Source organism: Erythrolamprus reginae, chromosome 1, assembly GCF_031021105.1.
Source record: "Erythrolamprus reginae isolate rEryReg1 chromosome 1, rEryReg1.hap1, whole genome shotgun sequence".
Lineage (NCBI taxonomy): Eukaryota > Metazoa > Chordata > Lepidosauria > Squamata > Dipsadidae > Erythrolamprus > Erythrolamprus reginae.
Window position 1 is genome coordinate 158,137,377 of NC_091950.1, and position 26,429 is coordinate 158,163,805.

At 40.6% G+C, this 26,429-nt stretch overlaps 1 protein-coding gene across 2 annotated transcripts in view; it reads right to left on the minus strand.

The window, feature by feature from the left end:
• SEMA5B (semaphorin 5B) overlaps window positions 1–26,429 on the minus strand; it is a 622,390-nt gene that overhangs the window by 254,964 nt on the left and 340,997 nt on the right. For both annotated transcript variants that reach the window (XM_070730236.1, XM_070730229.1), the window contains one exon: window positions 9,835–10,043. In XM_070730236.1, the coding sequence (XP_070586337.1) occupies window positions 9,835–9,991 (157 nt within the window). In that variant the 5' untranslated portion in view covers window positions 9,992–10,043. The remainder of the gene's footprint in view (window positions 1–9,834; window positions 10,044–26,429) is intronic.

Genomic DNA, 26,429 nt, shown 5'->3' on the forward strand with positions numbered 1-26,429 from the left:
TTCATTTTAATTTTATTTTCATATTAACAACATTCCATATGGTTTTGTAAATGGCTAGAAAATCTGTAATAAAATGCCTCAGGATTTCTTTCTGCCTGCCACATGGTAAAGCATATCCCTACCGTGGTTGTTGATTCTCAGTCATTTATTTGTCACCAAGATCCTTTGCGCTTGTGAAGTTTCCAAAGCATCAAAGGCAAAGGTTGTGGTCTATTGTTCAATGCAGGCTAAAAAAAGAATAAAGCTCACAGCATGGAGCTCACATACATTTTTTTTTTACCCTTGCTTCTCTTATGGGTTCTTGAGGAAAAGAAACTATGTTTATTGGATGAAGCTGTTGCAGCTTACTCTGCATGTCAAAAATCGCGACTTATAGTAAGGTAGCAGGAACTGAAATATTTTTTCTGACTGATAAAAGGAATCACCCAGTTTTGACAGGTTATATTTGAGGGCAATCTCTTCCATTGGTTAGGCTGACTTGATTAAAAACCAACAGGGACAGAAATAAAGAAATAAGGCAAAGCCACAAATCAGCCAGTTCTTATACTAAGTGCATTTAAGCAAAATGGTGTTCAATCTTTAAAACAAGCCTACCACAAATCCACAGTAAGGCTGATGAATACTCTGCCTTACTTTGTGCCTTGCCCAAGCTTTTTGCAGGTTCTTTTTAAAAAAAAAAACCATTTATCTAGAGAGATTCTCAGTCATCCAGGTCATGGTTGTCCCAAAGGTGCTTTGTCCAAAAGCAACTGGACTTTGTTTTTCCTTGAAGACGTTTCACTTTTCATCCAAGAAGCTTCTTCAATTTTGAAGAACTGAAAAAACAAAGTCCAGTTACTTTTTGAAAAAGCATCTTTGGGATTTTTAAAAATCCCACTTTAAAGCATCTTGGGCCAGCCACATTGTCTCACTCCCTAGTAAGGAGTTGAAGTCCACAAGGCATCAAGTTGTGCAGGTTGAGAAGCACTGCTTTATTGTGTTTGGTTTAAGTTGTGCTATGAATATGAGCATCTTATCTCCTGCTGGCATTCAAGCAATAGCCACCTTTGAAACTGCTGTTGGTTCAGACCCTAAATACCACTCTACCCCAAGGTTCCTCAGCACTGTCTCTATATATTCCAACAATATTACTTCAGGGACAGAATCAGAAGAGCTAAAGGAAAACCAGAACAGAGGTCAGTTTGTTTTTCCTTTACGTTTGAGACAGATCACTTGATTTGTACAGCAAAACTTTTTCTTTTACCATAGCATCTAAAACATACCTATTTTCCCCTTTTATTTTATTAAAAACAGCACTGGAAGTCTTGCCTTCTTTTGAAAAACCATGGAAAAAAAGGAAGCTTTGCAATATAACAATGTAAATTAAATGTATGTACAGTATGTATGTATGTATACAGTGATCCCCCGATCATTGCGAGGGTTCCGTTCCAGGACCCCCCGCAATGATCAGTTTTTCGCGAAGTAGCGCTGCGGAAGTAAAAACACCATCTGCGCATGCGCAGATGGTGTTTTTACTTCCGCAGCGCTAGCGAGGAGCCGAAGATTGGGGTTCCTGGGAAGGGGACTCAGCTGGGAAGCGGCGCTGGGGTTTCCCCACCGCCCAAGCAAACTCCTCGCTGCCGCTCGCCCGCCCTTCGCCCGCCCACGCCGCTCGCTCGCGCCGCTTCCCAGCTGAGTTCTGAAGCCAATTCGCTTCAGGACTCAGCTGGGAAGCGGCGAGAATGAACGGCGTGGGTGGGCGAAGGGCGGGCAAGCGGCGGGCGCGTGGTCAGGCAGGCGGCGGACAAGCCATTCGCCCACGCCGCTCGCTCGCGCCGCTTCCCAGCTGAGTCCTGAAGCCAATTCGCTTCAGGACTCAGCTGGGAAGCGGCGAGAATGAACGGCGTGGGCGGGCGAAGGGTGGGCGAGCGGCAGCGAGGAGTTTGCGTGGGCGGTGGGGAAACTCCTCGCTGATGCCCGCCGCTCGCCCTCCCGCCAGCAAGAGGGGGAAGACCCAGGGAAGCCGCCCAGCAGCTGATCTGCCCGGCGCCATCTACGCATGCGTGCCCATAGAAAAAAGGGTGCGCATGCGCAGATGGTGTTTGTACTTCCGGGTTGAAAAATCACCATGTAGCCGTTTCGCAATGATCGGGATCGCAATACCCGGGGGATCACTGTATATGTATGTATGTGTGTATGTGTGTATGTGTGTGTGTGTGTGTGTGTGTGTATACTGTCGTTACCAGTTCTTAGAATCAGGCCAAACTGGGAGCAACTCACCACATTCATCTAGTTATTCACTATAATTATATTCTGAAGACCATGGAAGATACATACATGATGCCCCCCCATAGCTTTCTACTGATAATCTTATCCAGCGATGGGCTACGAGTCAGAAGGCTAAATTGTGCTCGACATCACGGCTCATAAGTTCTTGCGGGACCAGGGTGATTTTGCTTGTGCACCGGTGGAGAAAGCAAAATCACGCACGGAGACATAGGTAAAACCTAGCCGAAACATGGGCACAACTTTGCTACCTCCACAGGTACTTGTTTTACTTATTGTTTCTGTGGAGCTTTCTTATTAGTAAACAACCTAGAACTATAGCAATATACCAATAATAGCTAGCAGAGAACTTTCTTTCTTTCTTTCTTTCTTTCTTTCTTTCTTTCTTTCCTTCTTTTAAAAAATAGTCCTGCACCTACATCTGCACCTCTATTTGAAAGGCTGCCATATCACATCGATTAGCTACCTCCTTGTAAACAAGGTTTGCTCACAGAATGCACGAGTTATGTTTCTGCTGCCTACTGGTACCTTAAATAGAAGAATTATCTTCACTCTATCAAGCAACAATGGTAGCCAAAAGTGAAATTCCCAAATAAAATTCAATTAACAAATTCTAAATCAAATGAACGGTTTCTCCAAGAACCTGCCAATCTAGCAAGTTAATTAGTGCTATGTGCAGTTATTGACATGTAGGAATGCCCCACAGCACTTTTAAGCAGTTTAAGTCATTTTTAGACAAGTTCTAAAAGCACATGATTAATCAGCACAGAGAAAAGGACAGATTGCTCATGCTTTTCATTGCAAACTGCAGTCAGGTACATTTTGAACAACTGACTGCAAAATAATAATGATGAAAAGCAAAACTTATGGGAAACTATATTTAATTTATTTTTAGACTCCCTCCCTCACCCATCTTTAACGATTGTTAAAGGGAAGTTAAAAACATAAAATAACATCAAAATAAATATAGATCAGCAGCAAAGCTGAAAACAATTACTAATTACCCTGATCTTTGCTTCAACACTAAATTCCATAAAATTGAAGTCTTGCAACTTTATTTGCAAGACTTTCCATAGGCACAGATTGTGTATCAATACATTTTTTTTACTAACTTGCAGAAAACGGTACACACACACACAAACACATGCACACACACAAACACAAACTACCCATGAATAAAAATCCTTGCTGTTGTTTTGCTGTCCTCTTTCTTTAGTTTCTTTCTTTCTTTGGTTTAAATAAGTAAAGGCCAAAAACAAGCAAAGTACATTCTGAAAACATGATACTTCCAGAAAGTTAATGACATGTCTTACTAAATTCCTTCTCCTTCAAAGAATGAAGGAAAGTTGTAGTAAAAAGGGGGGAGTAAGAAGCTGGTGACAGGATTGTCAACACCCAAATCAACACCCATATCTGTCTCCATGGGATCTTCATCCTCATATCTGGTCTTTTTGAACCTTGGAATGTCCAGGTGTGCTCTCCGTCAAGTGAAAATATTCTGCCCAGGTAAAAAGTTACATATTAACCATTTGTTTTCCAATGGGAAGATGTCTCCCTCACTAGAAATCTGGATAGGACATTACAATAACTCTCTTTTCCCCCCAGGAATCGGCATCTAAGAATGGCTCCAAATTTCTGCTTTCAACCAGGGCTACCTAGCCCAAATGACTTTGGAGTAAACGGTGCTGGATTACAAACTCATAGCTAGAAAAATCAAGAATGTATTTTTTTTATTTTTAATAAAAGCAAGTGTTGGTTATGACCTATAAAGCCCTTCATGGCATCGGGCCAGAATATCTCCGGGACTGCCTTCTGCCACACGAATCCCAGCGACCGGTTAGGTCCCACAGAGTTGGCCTTCTCCGGGTCCCGTTGACTAAACAATGTCGTCTGGCGGGACCCAGGGGAAGAGCCTTCTCTGTGGTGGCTCCGACCCTCTGGAACCAGCTCTCCCCAGAGATTAGGATTGCCCCCACTCTCCTTGCCTTTCAGAAATTCCTTAAAACCCACCTCTGCCGTCAGGCATGGGGGAATTGAAACATCTCCCCCTTGCCCATGTAGTTTCTGTGTATGATTCGACTGATATGATTCAATTATATATTGGGGTTTCTTTTGGATTTTTTAACTTAAAACTGTAATTTAGATTGCTAAATATTAGATTTGTTACTATGTATTGTTTACCATTGTTGTGAGTCTCCCGAGTCTACGGAAAGGGGCGGCATATAAATCCAATAAATCTAATCTAATCTAATCTAATCTAATGGAATAGCAACGTGAGAATAAAATTTAAATGCAACCAGTTAATGAGGCTGACGTCTGCATTTCAAACCTAGAACTCAACAATGTATAAGTGCTGACAGACATAGAAAGACAAAGGTTAGAGCAGAAGTAGAATATTGTCCAATTTAGCATCCTGTACTGAACACAAACTTCAAAATTCCTCATTGAATATTCTTTCCCAGCTGTATTCACTAGCATTCCTAGGCAATGGACCTGATTTATTAGGTCCAGTCACATGGATTCTCTTCAGGTATCTGCTTCACCAGGAGGCCCTCAACCAAAAAGCCAAAGAAGAAAATTTCCCAAATTCTCTTACCCTTGAATCCCCACTCAATAAATTACATCTAGCCAGGAGATGACTCGGAATTATTATTTTTATAATCAGCCATAAAGTCATGAAAGGATTAGCAATACTCTTAGCTGAAACACACAAAATGATGCCATGTGCATGATGATGCAATGACACTATCCTCTACAAGTGGATAATGTTATCTTAGGATAGACTTTTGAAAATGGAATAAATCTTCCAATCATTTTATATGCCAATTCAAGGAAGTCAGTTGTCTCCTGTAATTCTGAAGGGAATGATTGACAACTGTATACCTGTATGGTATAAAAATATTAGAAAAACCTGGTTCTGATAATGTGTGTGTATATCAGAACCAGGTTTTTCAAATATTCTTTATATATAAATTATGCACACACACACACACAAACGTACACTTTACCCTTAGATTATCTACGGATGACCTATCCAGATTCCTAAGAGGTCAGTAAGGGGCGTGCATAAGTGCACTAGAGTGCCTTCCGTCCCCTGTCCTATTGCTCTCCTATATCTCCTATTTCTTTCTTCTATTCCTATATCTCTTCTTCTATTCTTTCATTGATATGTTCTATTACTATATCTTCTTTTCTATTATTTCTTAGATATATTTTACTGTGAGTATCTCCTCTATAACCTTCATCATGTATTTTACTATGTGTATATAGATATATACCCACTAAAACCCTCATTATGTATTGGACTAAATAAATAAATAAACAAATAAACAAATAAATAAATAAATAAATAAATAAATAAATATACAGAGGGAGAGGGAGGGAGAGAGAATCTGTTGAGAAAATGCTTCAGTCATGGGATTATGAAGTTTATATAGCAATTATTCTAATAAAGGAAGAAGTTGCACAAATTACAGAAGATTTTATCCAATATCTTTATTAGATACAGATACATACAGATTTTGACGGCTACTCTGACATGAAGATTACAGAAGGTATTACTATCCATAATTCATGCAGCATAATCTGGATTTATAAAAGGATGTGAAACACCTGGTAAGATTACATTATTGGTAGAAATCTTACCATTACATTTTAATTAACAATGAAACAGGTGTAAAGACTTTCTCAGACACGAAGAAAATCTCTGAGATAGTGGTGCAAATTAGGGTTTTTTGAACAAATTATGGAAAAATGTCTAGCAAATGTTGGAGACATTTATTATCTAATCCTTCTGCTCAGATAATTATCAATGGATTTCTGCAGTTAATTCTTTTGGCAACTTGTTGCAATTCTTCCAACAAATTTCTAGGATGGTAAAAAAAAAACCCACACCTAATATGTCATATATATTCTAACATGAAAATATATCAGAGTATCTAACTATGAAAGCTATGAATAGGTACAGATTATCTGTGCCTCCATCATTTAAATAGTTCTACTAACAACTACTTTTAAAACTGCATGTGTTGCTTGTAATAGTTTGTTTATGCATTTATGTTAAAGAAATTATCCACTTCCATTGGTACTCCAATATCTAAGAAGCTATTTAACATGCTCAATCCAACCAACAATAAATACAAAGCAGTACAGTGTTCACTGGAGGCATAAAACTAATACAAGTAAAAGGAGTATCTGTTCTAAATTAATCCTTTTAAGCCACATTGTTAATAGTCTTAGGATAACTCAAAGCTCATTTAAGCTCATTCAAGCCTTGCCTTTTGTTTCAACAAATGTATGGGTACATTTTTAGTTTAAAGAACCACACATAGTTTCCCTCCACTACAATTCATCTTACAATGTTTTCCTTTTTTACTCTTCTCTAATAAAGCACATGGTGTGACTTAACAAGCAATTCTAACAATCAAGTTTTCCTGTTTTCCAGAAAATTAAAGTTAAGAACAAAATATTATTATACAGAAATAAACATGTCACTAATTTAATTTCATCCTTTAAAAAAAAAGATGCTGACATTTTTGAAATGCAAACAGATCACATGCTAATAGGTAAGACTCAGCTGGTATATCAAGATGTAACTTCTCATTCTCAAAAAGATGGAAAATAAGTTACCTGTTCACAATAGATCAGAGGTCTTCAACTTTGACAACTTTTAGACTTGTAGACTTCAACTCCTAGAATTCACTAGCCAGCATAGCTGCCAGCATAGCTGGCTGGAGAATTCTGGGAGTTGAAGTCCACAAGTCTTAAAGTTGCCAAGGTTGAAGACCTCTGTAATAGAGGATTAAATAATGCAGATATATTTGCAAGAGTCAAGCAGAAATTCACTATTTGAAAAATTCATTATACATTGATTTGTGGAAGTAACAATATCAGCATACTAAACAAATGAAATATCACCAAAGAATAGGTTGCAACATTTTATGAAATGAAGGCCATGTTCAAGATGACTCTAGGTCATAAATTCACCCGTTACATAGCGAGTCCAAAAGAAAATCTCCTTTTATAAAATGCAAACTGATCTATAAGATTTTTTGCACCAACCCAGAACTGTAGCTTGGCATTTAGATAAAACTGATAGGCATTGATGTAGCAGCCTAAATAGGGGGCCCTCTTCCTCGCCTTCCTTACAAGAAAGAAGGAACAGTATAGTTTTTTGTAGCCAGGCAGAAAACATTTAAAATCCTTCATAGCTGATTAAATTTAGAAAATATTATTTTTATGGTGCCTTAAAACAGTGCCCTGCTGTCCTCCAGTTTATAACTCCAGTTTGCTGATTCTATATTCATTTTACCAAACAGCATCAGGTGCAAACCTCTTTGCTCACCCTAATTCTGTATCAGTATTCTTTGCCACTACCCTGGCTGATACAATATAAAAGCCATGGCAAGCTTGACCTCTGGTAATTATATGGATAGGATTTAATAAGTGTTCAGTGTCCACTATATAAATGGTTTATCATGACCTTCTTTTAGAGGATTTTTTTTCAACGTTAAGGAACAGCTTATAGCCTTGGTATTCTTCCTTTAAAATCTACCCCTTAGTTTTGTTTGGTAGACCAGATGAGTAGGTGAAATGAGATGCTCCTCCACATATACACAGCCATGCTTTAACTGTGATGTATACCGTAGTATCAGGGGCAGATTCCCATTACCGCCGCTACTTGGTGCCTGTTCCTCTTGTTTTTCTGGGTTCCAGTGTGCCGGCCACCTGGTCTTCATGTGTGCATGCGCACCAGAAACCAGAAGATCATCTTCCTAGATGTGCATGAAGACCAGCTGGCCAGCACACTAGAACCCGGAAGTCTAATGGGTAATGGCTCCACGTGCCCGGAGAGATGGTTCTGCCTACCACTTCCAGCACGGATGCCATAGGTTCGTCATCACATCTCTAGATCATAAATTTACCTACCTGGGCAGGATATAGAATAGATTAGATTTAGATTAGATTAGATTAGATTTATTGGATTTATATGCCGCCCCTCTCCGCAAACTCGGGGCGGCTCACAACAATAATAAAAACAGTACATAGTAACAAATCCAATTACACCAATCTAATTACAATTTTAAATTTAAAAATTCATAAAACAATCCCAATATATATAAAAAACAGGCACACAGTCAATCAATCAATGGCAAAACAACATGGGCAAGGGGGAGATGTTTCAGTTCCCCCATGCTTGACGACAGAGGTGGGTCTTAAGGAGTTTACGAAAGGCAGGGAGAGTGGGGGCAATCCTAATCTCAGGGGGGAGCTGGTTCCAGAGGGTCGGAGCCCCCACAGAGAAGGCTCTTCCCCTGGGTCCCGCCAGACAACATTGTTTAGTCGACGGGACTCGAAGAAGGCCGACTCTGTGGGACCTAACTGGTCGCTGGGATTCGTGTGGCAGGAGGCGGTCCCGAAGATATTCTGGTCCGGTGCCATGAAAGGCTTTATAGGTCATAACCAACACTTTGAATTGTGACCGGAACCTGATCGGCAACCAATGCAGACTGCGGAGTGTTGGAGTAATATGGGCATACTTAGAGAAGCCCATAATTGCTCTCGCAGCTGCATTCTACACGATCTGAAGTTTCCGAACACTTTTCAAAGGTAGCCCCATGTAGAGAGCGTTACAGTAGTGATGAGGGCATGAGTGACTGTGAGTAATGACTCCCGGTCCAAATAGGGCCGCAACTGGCGCATCAGGTGAACCTGGGCAAACGCCCCCCTCGTCACAGCTGAAAGGTGTTTCTCTAATGTGAGCTGTGGATCGAGGAGGATGCCCAAGTTGCGGACCCTCTCTGAGGGGGTCAATAATTCCCCCCCCAGGGTAATGGATGGACAGATAGAATTGTCTTTGGGAGGCAAAACCCACAGCCACTCCGTCTTGTCTGGGTTGAGTTTGAGTTTGTTGACACCAATCCAGGCCCCAGCAGCCTCCAGGCACCGGCACATCACTTCCACTGCTTCGGAATTAAAAATGAAAATAAATTTATTTGCAGATGATGCAATTATATTGACCCAGACCCCGATGGAGTTGATTAAAGGTATAACAAATATTTTACAAGAGTTTAAACAGGAATCGGGACTGTCGGTTAAAAATCAGAGATTATGTGTTTAAATACAGGTCCGAGAGAGCAGATAGAAATCAGGAAAGAATCAGGGTTGAAGTTAGGACTTTAAAAAAAAAAAATTTGGGAATTTGGTTATTGAAAAACCCAGTGAAAACCTATTACTGGAATCATTTTAGCTCATTACTCTCCTCAGCAGAAACTGAAAGAGATCCAGATTGCAAATAGGCACTATTTCATGAAAGAAGCAAGGAAGGTAACTTTCTACAGCAAAATACAGGTCCGAATGGTATAATTTTTGAAAGAGCAAGTTCTGCCCTTTTAGAACTGAAGAAGAAAATGGCTGTAATAAAATAAGACAGACTATGTCACTCTGGCACTTCATTAGAAAATTGAATGGTAATTGAAATAACAGGAAAGGCTACTTGCAATCCAAAGTGACCTAAAACTGCCGCTTCTCAAAACGGGACAGAAGAATTAAAAAAGAAAGATCTTTCACCTTCGAAATAAATCATAGGGTGCTCTCTTCTGGAACACTGCTTCTCCTCGTCTTCTTCAGCATAGTCAGGAATCCTGTGTGCCGCAGAGAGGTGAAATGTGAGAAGGAAAAGGCTCACAAATGACAGTAGAAGGGCTTTTGGTCCTGCAACAGCCATAATTGAAGATGTGCTGCAGATACGGCATCCAAATTAGGCCTCTCGAAGATACCTGAAAGATTAAAGGGGAAAAAATAGGGCCTCTTACAAAAATTATACAAATTAAATTGGCTTTATAGACAGTTTAGTATAGACATAGACAGTATAGACATAGACAGTTCTCAGGAAAATTAATACTTTACATTTAAATTCTCAGTACAGTAAACATTTGAAAAGGAGGCTGGGGATGAAGTACAAATGCTTTAAGCTGTCCCTTTCTGGAGCTTAATGAATGAAAATTTATTTATCAATGACAGTGTGTTTTGTATTATTGTTATTTGAGCTTTAAAGTCTCTACTTCGGAGAGGGGCGGCATACAAATCCAAATAATAAATAAATAAAATAAATAAATAAATAGTGTATATAAGCCTCTCAAAGTTAGGTTGGAGCAACATACATATAAACTGTGCAAACAAATAAATAAAACACAATTAATTTGGGGATGAAGTGAAGTATATTCACTTATTCTCTGGACTCACATTCCAGGTGTTTATTCATTCTGTCAAAAGTATGACATTGCTGATAGAATATTCCATTTCCTCCCTTTCAAAACTCAGCATTTTGTATTTAGGAAAAAAACAACAACACCCTACCCAAAGGGAGCATATACATTCACTGCAGTATAGAAGATTCGTAAAATGATTACAGAAGCCGCTATCACATGTGTTTTTCCAATAAATGATGAGCCAAACATTTACCTATTTTAAACTTATTTCCTCATCTTTTTATTACAAAAGGGAAAAATGCTCAGCCGGTGTCTCAACGCCGGCCAGGATTTGCAGCAGGGCCAGGGAAACACGGCCCTTGGCCTCCGCCGCCATTTTATGGCCGGGATCTCGCAAGATCTCACGAGATCCCGGCCATGCCTTATCATCGGCGCTTGCTGATGACGTTGTCGGGGCGGAGCCTGCCAGCCCTATAAAAAGGGCTGCGCAGGCTCGGGGCTTCCTTTTCGCCGCGGACAACGAGCAGGCGAACACCCGCCCGCCTTCCCTATCTTTCAGTGTGCTACAGGGGTCGCCCTTGGGGGGACTTATAGGAATTTTTGGCAGTCTCGGTATTTTCTGCGACCATTTTTTTGCCTATTCCACACTGCGGTGCGGGACGACCGGTTAGGGGGTGTTTCGATCCCCGATTAGTTCTAATTGGCTTACCTCTGGTCATTGGGTTGGCAGGTTAGGGGTGGAAATTCAGAGGTGTTTAGCAACTGCGTGTTCTCTGTTGGGCATCTTTGGGGATGATTGGCAGACTCTCTCCAAGGGCTCATGGTGCCTTTTAAATCGACCTGAGCAATTGGGGAGAACCTTCCTCTGGGTCTCGCCCATTTTCAATTCCCTTTCAGGGATTGGACGGCGAGACCTCCCACAAGCATGGCATGGCTGGGATCCAGGTGAGGGCGCGGCCCCTTCACCTGGATCAGCATGGAGCTACGCCCTAAGTTGCCCCAGAAGTTTTTATTGCATCATTTCCGCCCTGGAGGTATTTCAGTTGACCTCTGCGGGTCTATGCTAGGTTGAATTAAATTAATTTTAATTGAATTAATAAAAATGACCCAGTTTTAAATCCATCTCTGTGTCCATGTTGTTATTCCGCCTCTGCTGCAATAGAAAAACTAATTTTGGTTTAGCAGTTAAGGCATCAGCCTAGAAACCAGGATCTGAATTCCAGTCCCAACTTAGGCATGAAAACTGTTGGGTGACTTTGGGCCAATCTCTCATCTCAACTCATCTCACAGGGTTGTTATTATCAGGAAAATCATATCATGTATGTTGGCCATCTTGAGTTTTTATAAAAATAATAAAGGCAGGATTTACAATAAAGTATCTGTTACTCACAGCAGTATATTAATGAATGCCAAAGCAATCAACACCATTCAAACAGTAATGCCTCAGAACTACCCAGTGGTATTTGTGCATCATCTTTTCCCCCCGGCATTTTTCTTGCAATCTTTTTTTTAAAAAAATCAGCACTGCGGGTGCATGCCCAGGCAAAACACACACTCGCCCATGAGGAAGCAAACCAACAGCAAGGTAAGTTAGAACCCACCGTTGAGTTTCCTAATTATTTTATTATTTTATGGTTGGGGGTCACCACAACATGAGGAATTGTATTAAAGGGTGGTGGTATAAGGTAGGTTGAGAGCCACTGCTTTAATGAGAAAAAGTGCATCATTCAAAGTTAATTTCGTGTTTTTAAAACAAGAAGATAGGACTGTTTAATTGACTGGTTCTACAGAGTAGTTTTTGAATATGGCAGTAAACTCTTTCAGGAAAGTGATTAGGTCCAACCTGCAGATACAGTATAAACTCTTGTTATATTTTACAAAATGAATTAATAACACTGCAGAAATTAGTTGTCAAGCAAATTCAGGTGGGACTACTTATGCAAGTGAAATTGATCCCTAGCACAATTATGTTATGAAGAGAGTTGTTCCTCTCTATTACTCAGGGCAAGCTGAATTTTCTGAGGTTGACAAGAATTCATAGCTAGAGTTTGAAACTATGCCCTTTCAGATTTTTTTTTAATGCTGAAGTTTCTCCTAAGTTGAAAAAGGACCATATTCAAAAGCTTCTGTGCTGCTCATAAATGACATCAACACAGAATCAGAAGGGGACATTTAAACCATCAAGATTAACTCCCTACTGATGTTTATTTTATTTATTTATTTATTTATTTATTTAGTTAGTTAGTTAGTTAGTTAGTTAGTTAGTCAGTCCAATACACAAAGAGGGTTTAGTGGGTATATATCTATATACACATAGTAAAATACATGATGAAGGTCATAGAGGAGATACTCATAGTAAAATATATCTAAGAAATAATAGAAAAGAAGATATAGTAATAGAATATATCAATGAAAGAATAGAAGAAGAGATATAGGAATATAGCCATCTACAGCCTTCAATCAAAGTCCTTAGTATTTCTGTATACACTTAGTAATCCAGAGAAGCAGTAAGGATAACAGTGCTTTGATAATGCAAGACTCAAGACAATGCAGTTCTAAAATGCAACACATGAATGCTGTATAGCTGCAACAAATATACTAGATACATATGGAAATTCTATAGGGTTTCTTTAGAAAGAGGGGATCAGCTAGGAATCTTAGAGATGATTAAACAAAATGTGTTGACAAACCATGTCCGTTTACTGTACTTCAAGTCTTCCCACTTCAACATTTGAGAACCAAGAATTATTTTGTAGATCAACTGTAGATCATGACTAAGGAGCCATGGTGGTGCTGTGATTAGAATGCAGTATTGCAGACTGACTCTGCCCACTGCCAGGAGTTTGAGCCTGACCAGCTCAAGGTTGACTCAGTCTTCCATTCTTCCAAGGTCGATAAAATGAGGACCCAGATTGTTTGGGGCGATTACACTGACATTGTGAATAACTGAGCGGGCTATAAGGCATTGTGAAGCAGTATATTGGTCTAAGTGCAATTGCTATTGCTACATCAGCCATACTTCATTTGGTAAGCTGTTTGAGGGCTATTTTCTATTTGAAGAATTACTTTGTAGAAGAGTAGCTAATCCAAATCCAGTTTAACAATAGGATTGACCAAAAAAAGGGGGAGGAGCTTGAATTTATCCCATTAGCAGCCTGTAAAGACACGCTCATAGTTAACATTGTCAGTTTCCCACACCACATTTCTATTTCAATTATATTAATCATTTCTAAAATTTACATAAATACAAAAAAAACAAAACCCTACACATGCCAAACATGTATAAACTGGGCTTTTCTGCGTGGTAACCTTAAACATTTTGCCTCCTTTGCTGAACACAACTGGAAATAAAGCTAGTATCTTTTCTTTCTTTTTTTAAAATCATTGTCCATATTTCAAGCTACGTTAACAATGCAGCTTTCTATATAGTCAGGAGCTTTCAAAGACCACAATACTGGACTCACCTGCTTCTTTGCCCAATCCACCTATGCCAAGAAAACAAGCATCAATCAATTCCCTTTCTAAAGGTAAATACATGAAGACCTGCAATTTCCATTTATATAAGCAAGCAACATCCAGTGGTCAAAAAATTATACAGCTGGAAGAGTCATTAAAAGGCATCTCATCCATTCTTCTACTCAAGACAGGTGTTGTTTGCTCATTATGAGCAAAGAGTGAGAAAATATCACCTTTTTTGTCATTTTAGCTACTAGATGAAACTCCTATTTTTCAGGTCTACAAGGCTGTCCGATTTATTTCATCAGAGCCCCTCTATATATACTGATCTGATTCCTTTATTGAAATAAAGCAAAGCTAAAAAATTAGAATTGTGTCTGTAAAGGTAACATATTAACTGCTAGGACTGAATAAATTTTCTTTATAAATGAAGAACAAAAAAACTCATCAAGAATATTTAGCATTCACAGAGAAGTAATAAGAAGAATGTTTTTTTTAAAAAAAATGTTTCAGCTGCCTCTTATGAGCTTTGAATCATTATTTCACATACAGAATAGTTATTCTCCTGTCCTTTTCCAATTTTAACAAATTCTGCTTAACAATGATGAATAAAACAATAGGATAGGAAGATCTCAACCATAATTGGAAAGTGTATGCTCCATTTTTGAAATGAAAAGAGAGGGAAAGAAGGAAAGGAAGGATAAAGACACACAAAAGAGGATGCTTGGTGTGGTTCACTGAACAAGTATTTTATATCAAGACATTAAAGCTAAATATATTTGGACAAATGGACAGAATGAAATGAAGGGACTTTTAAAAAAAAACCTTCATTGCCTGAATAAATATGAAGAAATAGAAATGTTATAAAACTTGACAGGTTTGCCATGCTGCAGTGACAGACAAACCTAGAAAACTGAGCAGGATTTTAGAAAGCAAAACCTTCTCTTAATAAAAAAACCACCAGACCACTGATGGTGTGGTGGTTTGTCTGTGTCCATTTGTCACCAATTGAGATGTTCTTCAGCACCTCCTGTCAGCGCTTTTCAAAGCTATATTGTAAAACAAAAGCAAAGATAGAAAAAAATACCACTTCTTCCTACCAACCATGGCAAATATAATGCCGTATTTCTCTGAGTTTTTAAACCAGATATAAAATTCATAAATAAAAGTTTAATCTTTTATTTTGCACAGAACTCTGATCAAAAGATATTCATCAAAATCAAAAATTCAATGCTTCTGTTTTACCCTTGCACAACTGGCATATTGCGTCAAACTAGTGAGTTTTGCTACCAATAAAACAAAATGCATAGAAAATTTAATGCAGGAACACATCCCAAAAGCAACAAGTCTAGTAGTGGTAAATCCATTTCAATATTAGCTTTTAGTTATAAGGTTGACATGTTATGAACCATCATTTTTTCTTATTACTCCGCCAGAATGTAATATTCATTATGAATAAGGATAGATTTATTTCCTATCGCAGATTTCTAGTAAACTTCATCTAGAACCATGAAGTTATTTTTCTGAATTATTATATTATATTTAATCAGGAGCTATTAGTCATTTTTATTATCAAATGTTATGGGGTAAACAGATATTCTAGCAGATTCAAAGTCTTGTTTATTCGCTGGGCTAGGTGAAAGATTTTCTTTTTATTTTGCTTCTGGAAGAATTATTTTTGCTCCAAAACCCAATTGTGTATTGCTGGCTTCTGAGCTGTGGTGGTGGAGTGGGTAGAATGCAGTACTGCAGGCTAACTCACTGCTCAGTACCAGGAGTTTGATCCCGACTGGCTTGAGTTTGACAGAGCTTTCCATCCTTCCAAGGTCAGTAAAATGAGAACCCAGGTTGTTTGGGGGCAATATGCTGACTCTGTAAACTGCTTAGTGAGGGTTGCAAAACCCTATGAAGCAGTATACAGTGGTACCTCGGTTCTCGACCACAATTCGTTCTGGAAGTGTGGTCGAGAACCGATTTGGTTGAGAACCGAAACAATTTAAGATAAATTCCCCTCCTCAGTTGTCTCTCCCTCTAGCTTGCCTGCTTCTGTCCCTATCTCTCTCTCTCTCTCTCTGTGTAGCTTGCCTGCTTCCGGCTTCAACTCTCTCGCTCACCCACTTCTGTCTCCGTCTCTCACTTTTTCTGTAGCTTGCCGGCTTCTGGCTTCAGCTCCCTTGCTCACCCGCTCCTGTCCCCGTCTCTCTCTCTCTCTCTCTCTCTCTCTGTAGCTAGCCGGCTTCCGGCTTCAGCTCTCTCTCTCTCTCGCCCGCTTCTGTCCCCGTCTCTCTCTCTCTCTCTCTGTAGCTAGCCAGCTTCCAGCTTCAGCTCTCTCGCTCGCCCGCTTCTGTCCCCGTCTCTCTCTCTCTCTCTCTGTAGCTTGCTGGCTTCAGTCTTCAGCTCTCTCACTCACCCGCTTCTGTCCCAGTCTCTCTCTCTCTGTGTAGCTTGCTGGCTTCAGTCTTCAGCTCTCTCGCTTGCCCGCTCCTGTCCCCGTCTCTCTCTCTCTCTCTCTCTGTAGCTTGCTGGCTTCAGTCTTCAGCTCTCTCACTCAACCGCTTCTGTCCCAGTCTCTCTCTCTCTCTGTAGCTTGCTGGCTTCAGTCTTCACCTCTCTCACTTGCCCGCTCCTGTCCCCATCTCTCTCTCTCTCTCTCTCTCTCTCTCTCTCTCTCTCTCTGTAGCTTGCTGGCTTCAGTCTTCAGCTCTCTCAAGTGTTCGAGTTCCAAATGTTTCAAGGCAAAAGTTTCTCAAATTTCCTGGTCGAATACTAATTTGTTCAAATTGAGAAGTGTTTGAAAACCGAGGTACCACTGTATAAGTAAGTGCTATTGCTATTCTGAAAAGCAAAGTCAATGGTGAAGTTGGCAGGAGGTCCCAAATAGCAACCACATGACATCCTCGCTTAATATCCTGTGATCCAGTGATTAGCTTAAAGGTAGCAATCAGGAGTGCCAAAACTGACATTGCAAAACTGACAATAGAAAGGAAGGGGAGAGAGGGAGGAGGGAAGTAGAAAAGAGGGGAGAAAGAAGGTAGAGGGAAGAAAGGAAGATAGACGGAGTGGAGTAGTATGAAATATAGTGGAAATACAGATGGGAGATAAAAGAACAAAAGGTGCAACATTAGGATATTGTTTATGGCAGTGTTTCCCAACCTTGGCAACTTGAAGATATTTGGACTTCAACTCCAAGAATTCCCCAGCCAGCATTCGCTGGCTGGGGAATTCTGGGAGTTGAAGTCCCAATATCTTCAAGTTGCCAAGGTTGGGAAACACTGGTTTATGGCATATTGGACAGAAATGTATACGTTATGTATGTTTTGATATGATTTATTGTATGGGTATGGGAATCTATGTAAAGGGTGAAAAAATAAAAGTTTAAAAAAATCTTAAATCCAATGCTTATAAGATACATATACATATTGAATTCAAATATTGTAGTAATCAACACATGGCTTGCCTATGATTTAGTAACCAGGCCACTGGGAATTACAAATTCCACTTTGTGGCTTATCATGGTATGTTAAGCAAAGCAACTGGGACTTACTGAACAAGCTAGTTTTAAGTAAACCACAGCTTAGGATGGTGTCACAGTGCTATATTCAACCATGTCATTCTACTGGCAGCCTCAGCCATTTTATTAGAGTTGTTCTTTTTGCCTCATTAATAATTGGAAAACTTCAGAATTGTTCTGGTGACAAACAGCAGAAGGGGAGGATAGAAGAGCCAGTGTTACTTACTGGATTCCATATCCAGTCCTTAATTAGCGGAGAAGAGATTTCTCACCTTCTGGATAATATACATAATATCTATCACTTGGAAAGGTCACAAGTGAAAGATTGCCCAGAACTGCAGAACTCCTTTTCTTTCACAGTATTAGGATAGCAGTTTCTGCCAGTCACAGTCCTCTTTGAACTATTTTGCATACCCAAGAATCCAGCAAATGAATAATATATTTTCTGTGTCATTATGCAACACAAAACCACTGCAACTGAAAAAAAAATGATGAGGTATCTACACCTTTCCCCCCTCAGCAACAAACCTGAGATACAATTTATCTACAGTAGACCGGTACAATGCTATAACTAAATCTCTCTCCATTAACAGCATGAATGGATCAATTACAATAGTTTTGCACAAGAATCCTGATCAAGAATTTCACAAAAGAACTTAAAAGTTCATGGAGGAGTAGAAGTTTCTTCTTCCCACCGTTTGGAAAATCATACTTTTTGACTAATGGGAAAGATTAAATAACAGTGTGCAGCCAGCCTGAAATTGGGCGGAAGGATCAAGGTGGACAAATCTAACTAGGTCACTCCTGAAATGCAACTACAGGGTGACAACAGGTTTGGGCATGGGTCATACTTCAATGAAAGCTTAGACCAGCTAATCTGGCACATCGGACAGCACTTAGAAAAGGCAGTGGCAAACCACTACTGTTGACAAGGAAACTGCTCTGTGAAGTCACCAGAAGTAGAGCTTGAAATGAATGAGATGTTATTGTCTGTTTTGGGCAACAGTTTGTTCCAAACTTCTATATATGTGTATTTGTAAACAAACAGGAATTGGAATCCTGTTCTCTTATTCTCTATCAGTTAAAATGAAATGAAATCTTGTAATTCTGCTTTAATCCACAATGCCTTAGTTAGAACAAGAACCTACCAAACAAACAGCCATATCACCAGGAGAGCCACCTAACTTCCTGGCTCAAATGTTTGGGGTAATAATAAGATGTTCAGAGATTTTTTTCTTTTCTTTTTAAGCTTCTAAGATCAGGATGCTGCTCCACAGGTCGGGCCCTGCCACCAGAAGAAAGAAATCTTGGCTCAAAAAAGATGGCAGACTATGTCCTAGGGTGGAGGGGTGAGGAGATAAGTGTGACAGTATGAGTCAAGGATTCTGAGGATTTCACTTAATATCATAACACAATTTGCCGAAACATGATAGCTGTTTCAGCTTTCCAGAAATTTACAGAGTGAGAGAATCCAAATGTAAAAGTGTAGTTTTGGGGAGCAGGGTAGGAAGAAAAATCCAAGGAGAATGTAGCAAAACCAAGGAGCCAATGAAGCCTAAATGTCAGAGAGAGAGAGACAAAAAAAATCCATCTCCAATTTAATTTGCAAACCACAACTTGCTTTAGCTTTTACACAATTAAACTGCTTACCATAAAGCCCCAATGACATTGTTTCAATATAGAGCTGTAAATCAATAAGGTTGAAGATGCAGGAAAGCTTCTATTGTAAAACATTTCAGAAGGTATTGGGTACAATCAAGAGACACTAAAATACTGCTAAACTGATCCAGCCTCCTAATTTGTTCCTTGAAAAACAATTTGGCTCTCAGTCCAGTTGCTTATTTATCCCTGTCTAACATTCCATCTGTATCAGTTAGGAGGGTGGAGGAATATAGTTTGGAAAATATTAATACAGTAATACCTCGTCTTACGAACCTAATTGGTTCCCAGGGGAGGTTGGTAAGGCGAAAAGTTTGTAAGACGAAACATTGTTTCCCATAGAAAACAATGTAAAATGAATTAATGCGTGCAACAAAAAAACCCCAAAAAACCCACCGCCGCCCGGCTGTTTCAATTGAAACAGCCGGGCGCTTCTCAGTGTTCTCCCAATGCCGAACCTGGAAGTTCGGCAAAAGTTTGGGTTCGGGTGGCTGCCGAGAAGCCCCACCGCCTGGCTGTCACCTTTTGAAACAGCCAGGGGGCTTCTCGGCGGCCTCCCGAATGCCGAACCCGGAAGTTCGGGTTTGGCGTTCGGGTTCAGGAGGACGCCGAGAAGCCCCCGGCTGTTTCAAAAAGCAACAGCTGGGCGGCGGGGCTTCTCAGCGGCCTCCCGAACCCGAACCTTTGCCGAACTTCCGGGTTTGGCGTTCGGGAGGCCGCTGAGAAGCCCCACCGCCCGGCTGTCGGCTTTTGAAACAGCCGGGGGGCTTCTCGGCGGCCTCCTGAACGCCGAACCCGGAAGTTCGGGTTTGGCGTTCGGGTTCAGGAGAACGCCAGGAAGTGACAGCCAGGCGGTGACAGCCAGGTTTCAAAAAGTGACAGCCAGGCGGTGGGGCTTCGCGGCGGCGGCAGTGGGTTCGTAAGATGGAAAATGTTCGTAAGAACAGGCAAAAAATTTCCAAACCTCAGGTTCATATCTCGGGTTGTTCGTATGGTGAGGGGTTCGTATCATGAGGTACCACTGTACTCTTGTTTTGACAGCATTTTCTCCATGGTGGATACCCGCTCCTTATTGTTACATTTATATTTACAACTTAATCATAGATGTCTATTCTTAGTCATCCAGGTTATGTTTGTCCCAAAGGTGATTTTTCAAGAAGCAACTGGATATTCTTGTGTTTTCTTTGAAGATCTTTCACTTCTCATCAAAGAAGCTTCTTAAGCGGAAGAAACTTCTTAGATGAGAAGAGAAACATTTTCAAAGAAAAAACAGAAAGTCCAGTTGCCCCTTGAAAAAACACCCTTGAGACTTAGTTATAGACCCATCGGACAAATTTATCCCTTATCAATTTGTTTAACAAAATTATATATATGGCTGCCCAACTCATACATTGGTGATTCCAGGCAGGACACATTTAAAATCCACACCATAAAAACCCATAATCATCCCTCAATCCCATTGACAGCAGGTTTAATTAAAGATGCCTCAGCTTTTCTACAGATCTCAAAAAGTTATCCCAGAAAAATACCAACAAATACAGTGCATATAACTCAAAGAAACAATGAGCCAAACAAATCCTCAAATAAAACAAATAAAATCTCACCTAGGATGTTACCTTTAAAAATTCTTTCTTTCCAGGTGGTGTATACAGTACCTCCCATTTTCTTTTTATAGCTATCCTGTGAATTGGGGTGAGTTACTGCTCAAGTGCTACTGGTAAACTTTGAATTTGGGTCTCTCCAGTATCAGTCGAGCACATTACATTATCTACTACAGTTGCCAAGTACCCACTTATATATATGCATGCTATCACAAAGGGTGATGCCTGAATGTTATTACAAAGGATTAATATAATGCTGCTTGCAACAATTGGTGGGCTTCATCTTTTTGACTTCAAAGCATGAATACATTCAGGTAAATCATTAGCCACACTTCATGCCCCCTCTATCTAACCATTCTTTTAGAAATAGCAGTGATATACAGTAAATCTATACATTTTGGCTTACATAACATGTTTTTCTGAAACAGGGTGGCCTTCACCGTGTGAGCTGCTGTGATCCATTATATTCCTCCACATATTGTATGGTTTCAGGTTTGTACATATGTACACAGTAATGGGCCCCACCTGGCATGAATGGGATTGATGATCCATTAGGACTTTTTAATGGGCTACAGAGTTCGGCATGGGTGGGTGTGCACCCGACACTTGTGTGAACGCCCCCATGCGAGACTTCGCTCCCGCGCATGTGCCTGAAGTGAAATCTCATGCATGGGTGAGATTTTGGCAATTTCTGCATGTGCAAATTGGTGCAAATTACTGAAATTTCACCTGCATGAGCATCCTCATGCAAGATTTTGTTTTGGGCGCATGTGCAGGAGCGAAATCTCATGTGGGGGTGTGCATGCATGCGTCAGGGGTGCATATGCCCATGCTGGCCTTGGGAACCTGGTACTGGCAGGAAAAGGTAAGTGGAACCCTTCATTGTATGTACAGTACCATTGCTTGCAATGTAGAAGGAGCACATGGCTAGAAAACCAGAGCTAAAATATAATCCGTAAGGAGTAAACTATGTGAAAAATCAGGCTTTTTCATACCAAAGTTAAAGTAATCTGGTTTTTTTAAACACTCAAATCTATTTTATTTTATTTTTTATTTTATTCATTTGTCCAATACCCAAATACATAGGAAGAAAATAGACATGAAGTAATATATATAAGGATAACAGTGAAAATAGAGGAGAAGATATATGAAAGGAAGAAAATATATATGATATATGAGATAAAGGAAAGACAATTGGACAGGGGACGAAAGGCACACTAGTGCACTTATGTACGCCCCTTACTGGCCTCTTAGGAACCTGGAGAGATCAATCGTGGATAGTCTAAGGGAGAAATGTTGGGGGTTAGGGGTTGGCACTATTGAATCCGGTAATGAGTTCCATGCTTCGACAACTCGATTGTTAAAGTCATATTTTTTACAGTCAAGTTTGGAGCGGTTCGTATTAAGTTTGAATCTGTTGCGTGCTCTTGTGTTGTTGCGGTTGAAGCTGAAGTAGTCATTGACCGGTAGGACGTTGCAGCATATGACCTTGTGGGCAATACTTAAATCGTGTTTTAGGCACCGTAGTTCTAGACTTTCTAGACCCAGGATTGTAAGTCTCTTCCCGTAGGATATTCTGTTTGTAGTGAAGGAATGAAGGGCTCTTCTGGTGAAATATCTTTGGACGTTTTCAAGGGTGTTAATGTCTGAGATGTTGTATGGGTTCCAGACAGATGAGCAGTAGTCAAGGATGGGTCTGGCAAAAGTTTTGTAGGCTCTTGTGAGTAGTGCGAGATTCCAAGGCATTAATTTTATTCACCAAATTCAAAAGATACAAAGCATTGGGCAAACTTCTAAGTTGTCCATAATTTTTTTGTCAAACCTAAATTGGACTGGGAGGAGAACAATGACTTATGCTAAGGTCATTTTGTGTTAAAGCCTGGAGTATATGTATACAGTGATCCCCCGAGTTTCGCGATCTCGATCTTTGCGAAAGGCTATATCGCGATTTTTCCACCCGATGACGTCACTCCCTTCCTTTCTCATCTTTCTTTCTCTCTCTCTTTCTCTATCTTGCTTCTTCCTCTCTCACACTCTCTTCCTCCCTCTCTCATCTCTTTCTTTCCTTCTCTCTCTTTCTCTATCTTGCTTCTTCCTCTCTCACACTCTCTTCCTCCCTCTCTCATCTCTTTCTTTCCTTCTCTCTCTTTCTCTATCTCTCCCCCTCTTGCTCTTGAGCGGCAAGCGAGCGGCCGGGCGGGCGGGTGAATGGGCAAGCGAAGCGGGCGGGCGGGCGAATGGGCAAGCGAAGCGGGCGGGCGAACGGGCAAGCGAAGCGGGCGGGCGAACGGGCAAGCGAAGCGGGCGGGCGAACGGGCAAGCGAAGCAGCCGGGCGAACGGGCAAGCGAAGCAGCCGGGCGAACGGGCAAGTGGCAAGCGATCTTGGGGTTTCCCCTTTGCCTGGGCGGCGGGAAGACCCAGGGAAGGTTCCTTCGGCCACCCAACAGCTGATCTGGTCCGCAGCTCGGCAGCAGCGAGGAGCCGAAGATGGGGTTTCCCCGTTGCCTGGGCAACGGGGAAACCCCATCTTCGGCTCCTCGCTGCTGCCGCGCTGCGGAGCAGATCAGCTGTTGGGCGGCCGAAGGAACCTTCCCTGGGTCTTCCCCGCCGCCCACACGCAAACTCCACCATCTGCGCATGTGCGGCCATGGAAAAAGGGGTGCGCATGCGCAGATGGTGTTTTTACTTCCGCACCACTACATCCCGAAAAATCAATTATTGCGAGGGGTCTTGGAACGGAACCCTCACGATAATCGGGGGATCACTGTATTCCCTTTCTTCAAATGAAATGTTCAGATAAGACTTTCACAGGTGATATTATTTCAAATTCTTCCCAGAGTTGCTGAAATTAATTATAATTTATTAACACAACATTCAATTTTTACTCCTTTCATAAGCACTAGACTAAACTGGTGCTTAACAGAATCTGAGAGAATTTTTTTAGAGTAACAAACATCAAACATGATGTTTGCTGGCATGCTATTATTTCAAAAGTTAATAGGATCTAAATTGGATTGTTTCACTGGGTTGACTGTACACATTTTTTCAAAGAATGAAATTCTAATTTCAGGGATAACACTAGCTGCTGTGCCCTAGAAGTGGAACTCTTGCCTCACAAACAGGAGGTTGGGAGTTCAATCCTAAGTAGAGATAGGGTCTCCTACTTGGGCAGGATCCCTTCCAACTCTGTTAGTCTGAATCCTCTTGTGAAATTTTAAAAAAAATAAAAAAAATAAGCTGAAACAAACTTAGCTAAACTATCAGTTCCTTTTAAAAAAATCAATCCAGTTAGTTAGATTGACTGCGGTAACTAAAATGCTGAACAATCTACAGTACTTTAGTTTTATGGAAATCTCCCTCTCCTAGAATAATGACATATTTTAAGGAATATTAAAAATGGCAGAATATTGTATTTCCCTAGATAAGAAATAGAAAAACATGTTTTTTATAGGTAGGCCCAACCTCCCTGTCCCCAAGCAGAAACTGAGGAAGCACTTTTAGAAATGCAGATTTGATCATCCCTTCAAGACAGAATACTTTGGAACTCCCTGCAGCAAAGTCTGAACAAAGACAGAATGGTAGGATTAGCCTGTCACTTAAGATCCAAAACAGGACAAAGCCATTAAGCCACAATAGGAATTGCCCAATACTCTTTCAGAACACAAGGCCCTTCATTGCATCACCCCAGAGCAATCTAAACTTCACCTGGAAGCTCAGATAAATAATAAACCAGAGGCTGACCAAATCAGCTCAGACAATCACCTAGTACAGTGGTACCTCGTGATACGAACCCCTCTTGATACGAACACTTTGAGATACGAACCCAGGATTCCGAAAATGTTTGCCTCTTCTTACGAACTTTTTTCGCTTTACGAACCCACCGGAGATCACAAAATGGCGCTCCGCTGGGCCTTTTAAAACAGCCGGGGAGCTTCTCGGCGTTCTCCCGAATCTGAACCCAAACCCGAACTTTTCGGGTTCAGGTTCGGAAGGCCACCGAGAAGCGCCGCCGCCCGTCTGTCACCTTCTTAAACAGCAGGCGGGCTTCTCGGCATTGTCCCGAACCCAAACCCGGAAGTTTGGGTTCCGCAGGCCGCCGAGAAGCACCCGGCTGTTTCAGAAGGTTACAGCCGGGCGGCGTTTTCAGCTGATCTGGAGGCTGGAAAGGAGGTGGGGAATCCCAATAGGGAATTCCATGGGTGGAGCTTTGACGTCACGAAGACGTCCTTCCTGGAGTCCACGTTTTGGCTGAAATACAAAGCCGAAAGAAGGTAAAACCCCTCCACTCTCAACTCTATTTTGTCAGATGCCCACAAACCCATGTGGTTCTCCTTCATCAATAAACCATCTTTCCAATCAGCCTCCATGTTTCCAGTATCTTTCTCCCGGCTTGGAACTGAAGCACATATGGATATTTCTTCCAACACTTTCATCTACAATATCACACCCTGCGGAAACCATCACAAATAATATGCACCTGAAAATTAAGACGCACATACACAAAAGCCAAATTTACAAGTTTAATACTTTTTAAACAGCTATTTCACAATAAACTTTGAATCACATGGGCTAAAGCCTTCATGTTAAAAGCACATTCCAATCAGGTAGGCCTTCAAAATATGAGTTGGAGTAGCTCACTGTGGCCTATCAAGTTTTACAGCATTATCTTCTGAAATTATTATCTGAGCCATGTTTAAAAAGAAGTAATCAAACAAAAAAAACACCCTGCTTTCCTATTCTCCTCACCCCAATTCCCAGTTACACTCAGCACTACAGTTTTACTATGTAGATCCTCCGGCAACAGATGACCACTGTGTTACATTAGTTTTCTGCATTGACATGCCAATGAGGCGCCTTTCCACAACACTCTTTATTGTACACAGGTTGGCTATTATTTTAGCAGAGAGCATCTTCCTTGGAAATACACACAGTTGCACAATAGCCATGCAGACAAATAAACAGATAGTAAACAAGGACATCAAAATTGCTTTCCCTGCCACCAAAGCACGTATTGTCTTGCCTATAAAACTGTCACAAAGACTCAAAGCCAAAGCTTAGTAAAATAACACCACCCAAATAAATAAATAAATAAATGGAATCAGCCATAATACTTACAATCTCTCTGCATTCCTTATTATGCTCTGAAACCACTGTGTGTAAATTAAGCAAAATGCCATCTCTAGAACATTACATGAGCTTTGGCATCGTGTTATTGGACCTTTTCATGTGTGTTGTGTTGCATGTGAGATGCTTGGCTGGGATGCTGTAGGATTTCCTGCTTAAGCAGGGGGTTGGACTCGATGATCTGTAAGGTCCCTTTCAACTCTAATAATAAATAAATAAATAAACAGATGATGCCAGAGAAATTCACAGAAAGGACTGTAAAACTGATTCTGGATAGCTCTTCTCTTAAGATGGTCAGAGATAGCCTTCATTACTTGACTGGATTGTATTGTAAAACGTAAACATAAAATTTAAACCTTAAACTTACATCTTAATTATTACTTCTTAATTAATTAATTGCATCTTTATTATTAATGCATGAATTAATTATTAAAATTTATTTTAACCAAAATGAATAATTCTCTTTCCCTGATCTCCTAACCCCTCAACTGAGTTAATTATAACTAAAAAGTAATTTTCAAAAGTTCACAAAACATATAAAAACCTAGACAATCTAATATTTCATTCAGTATGAACATTTACAGCCCTCAGGGTCAAGAAGA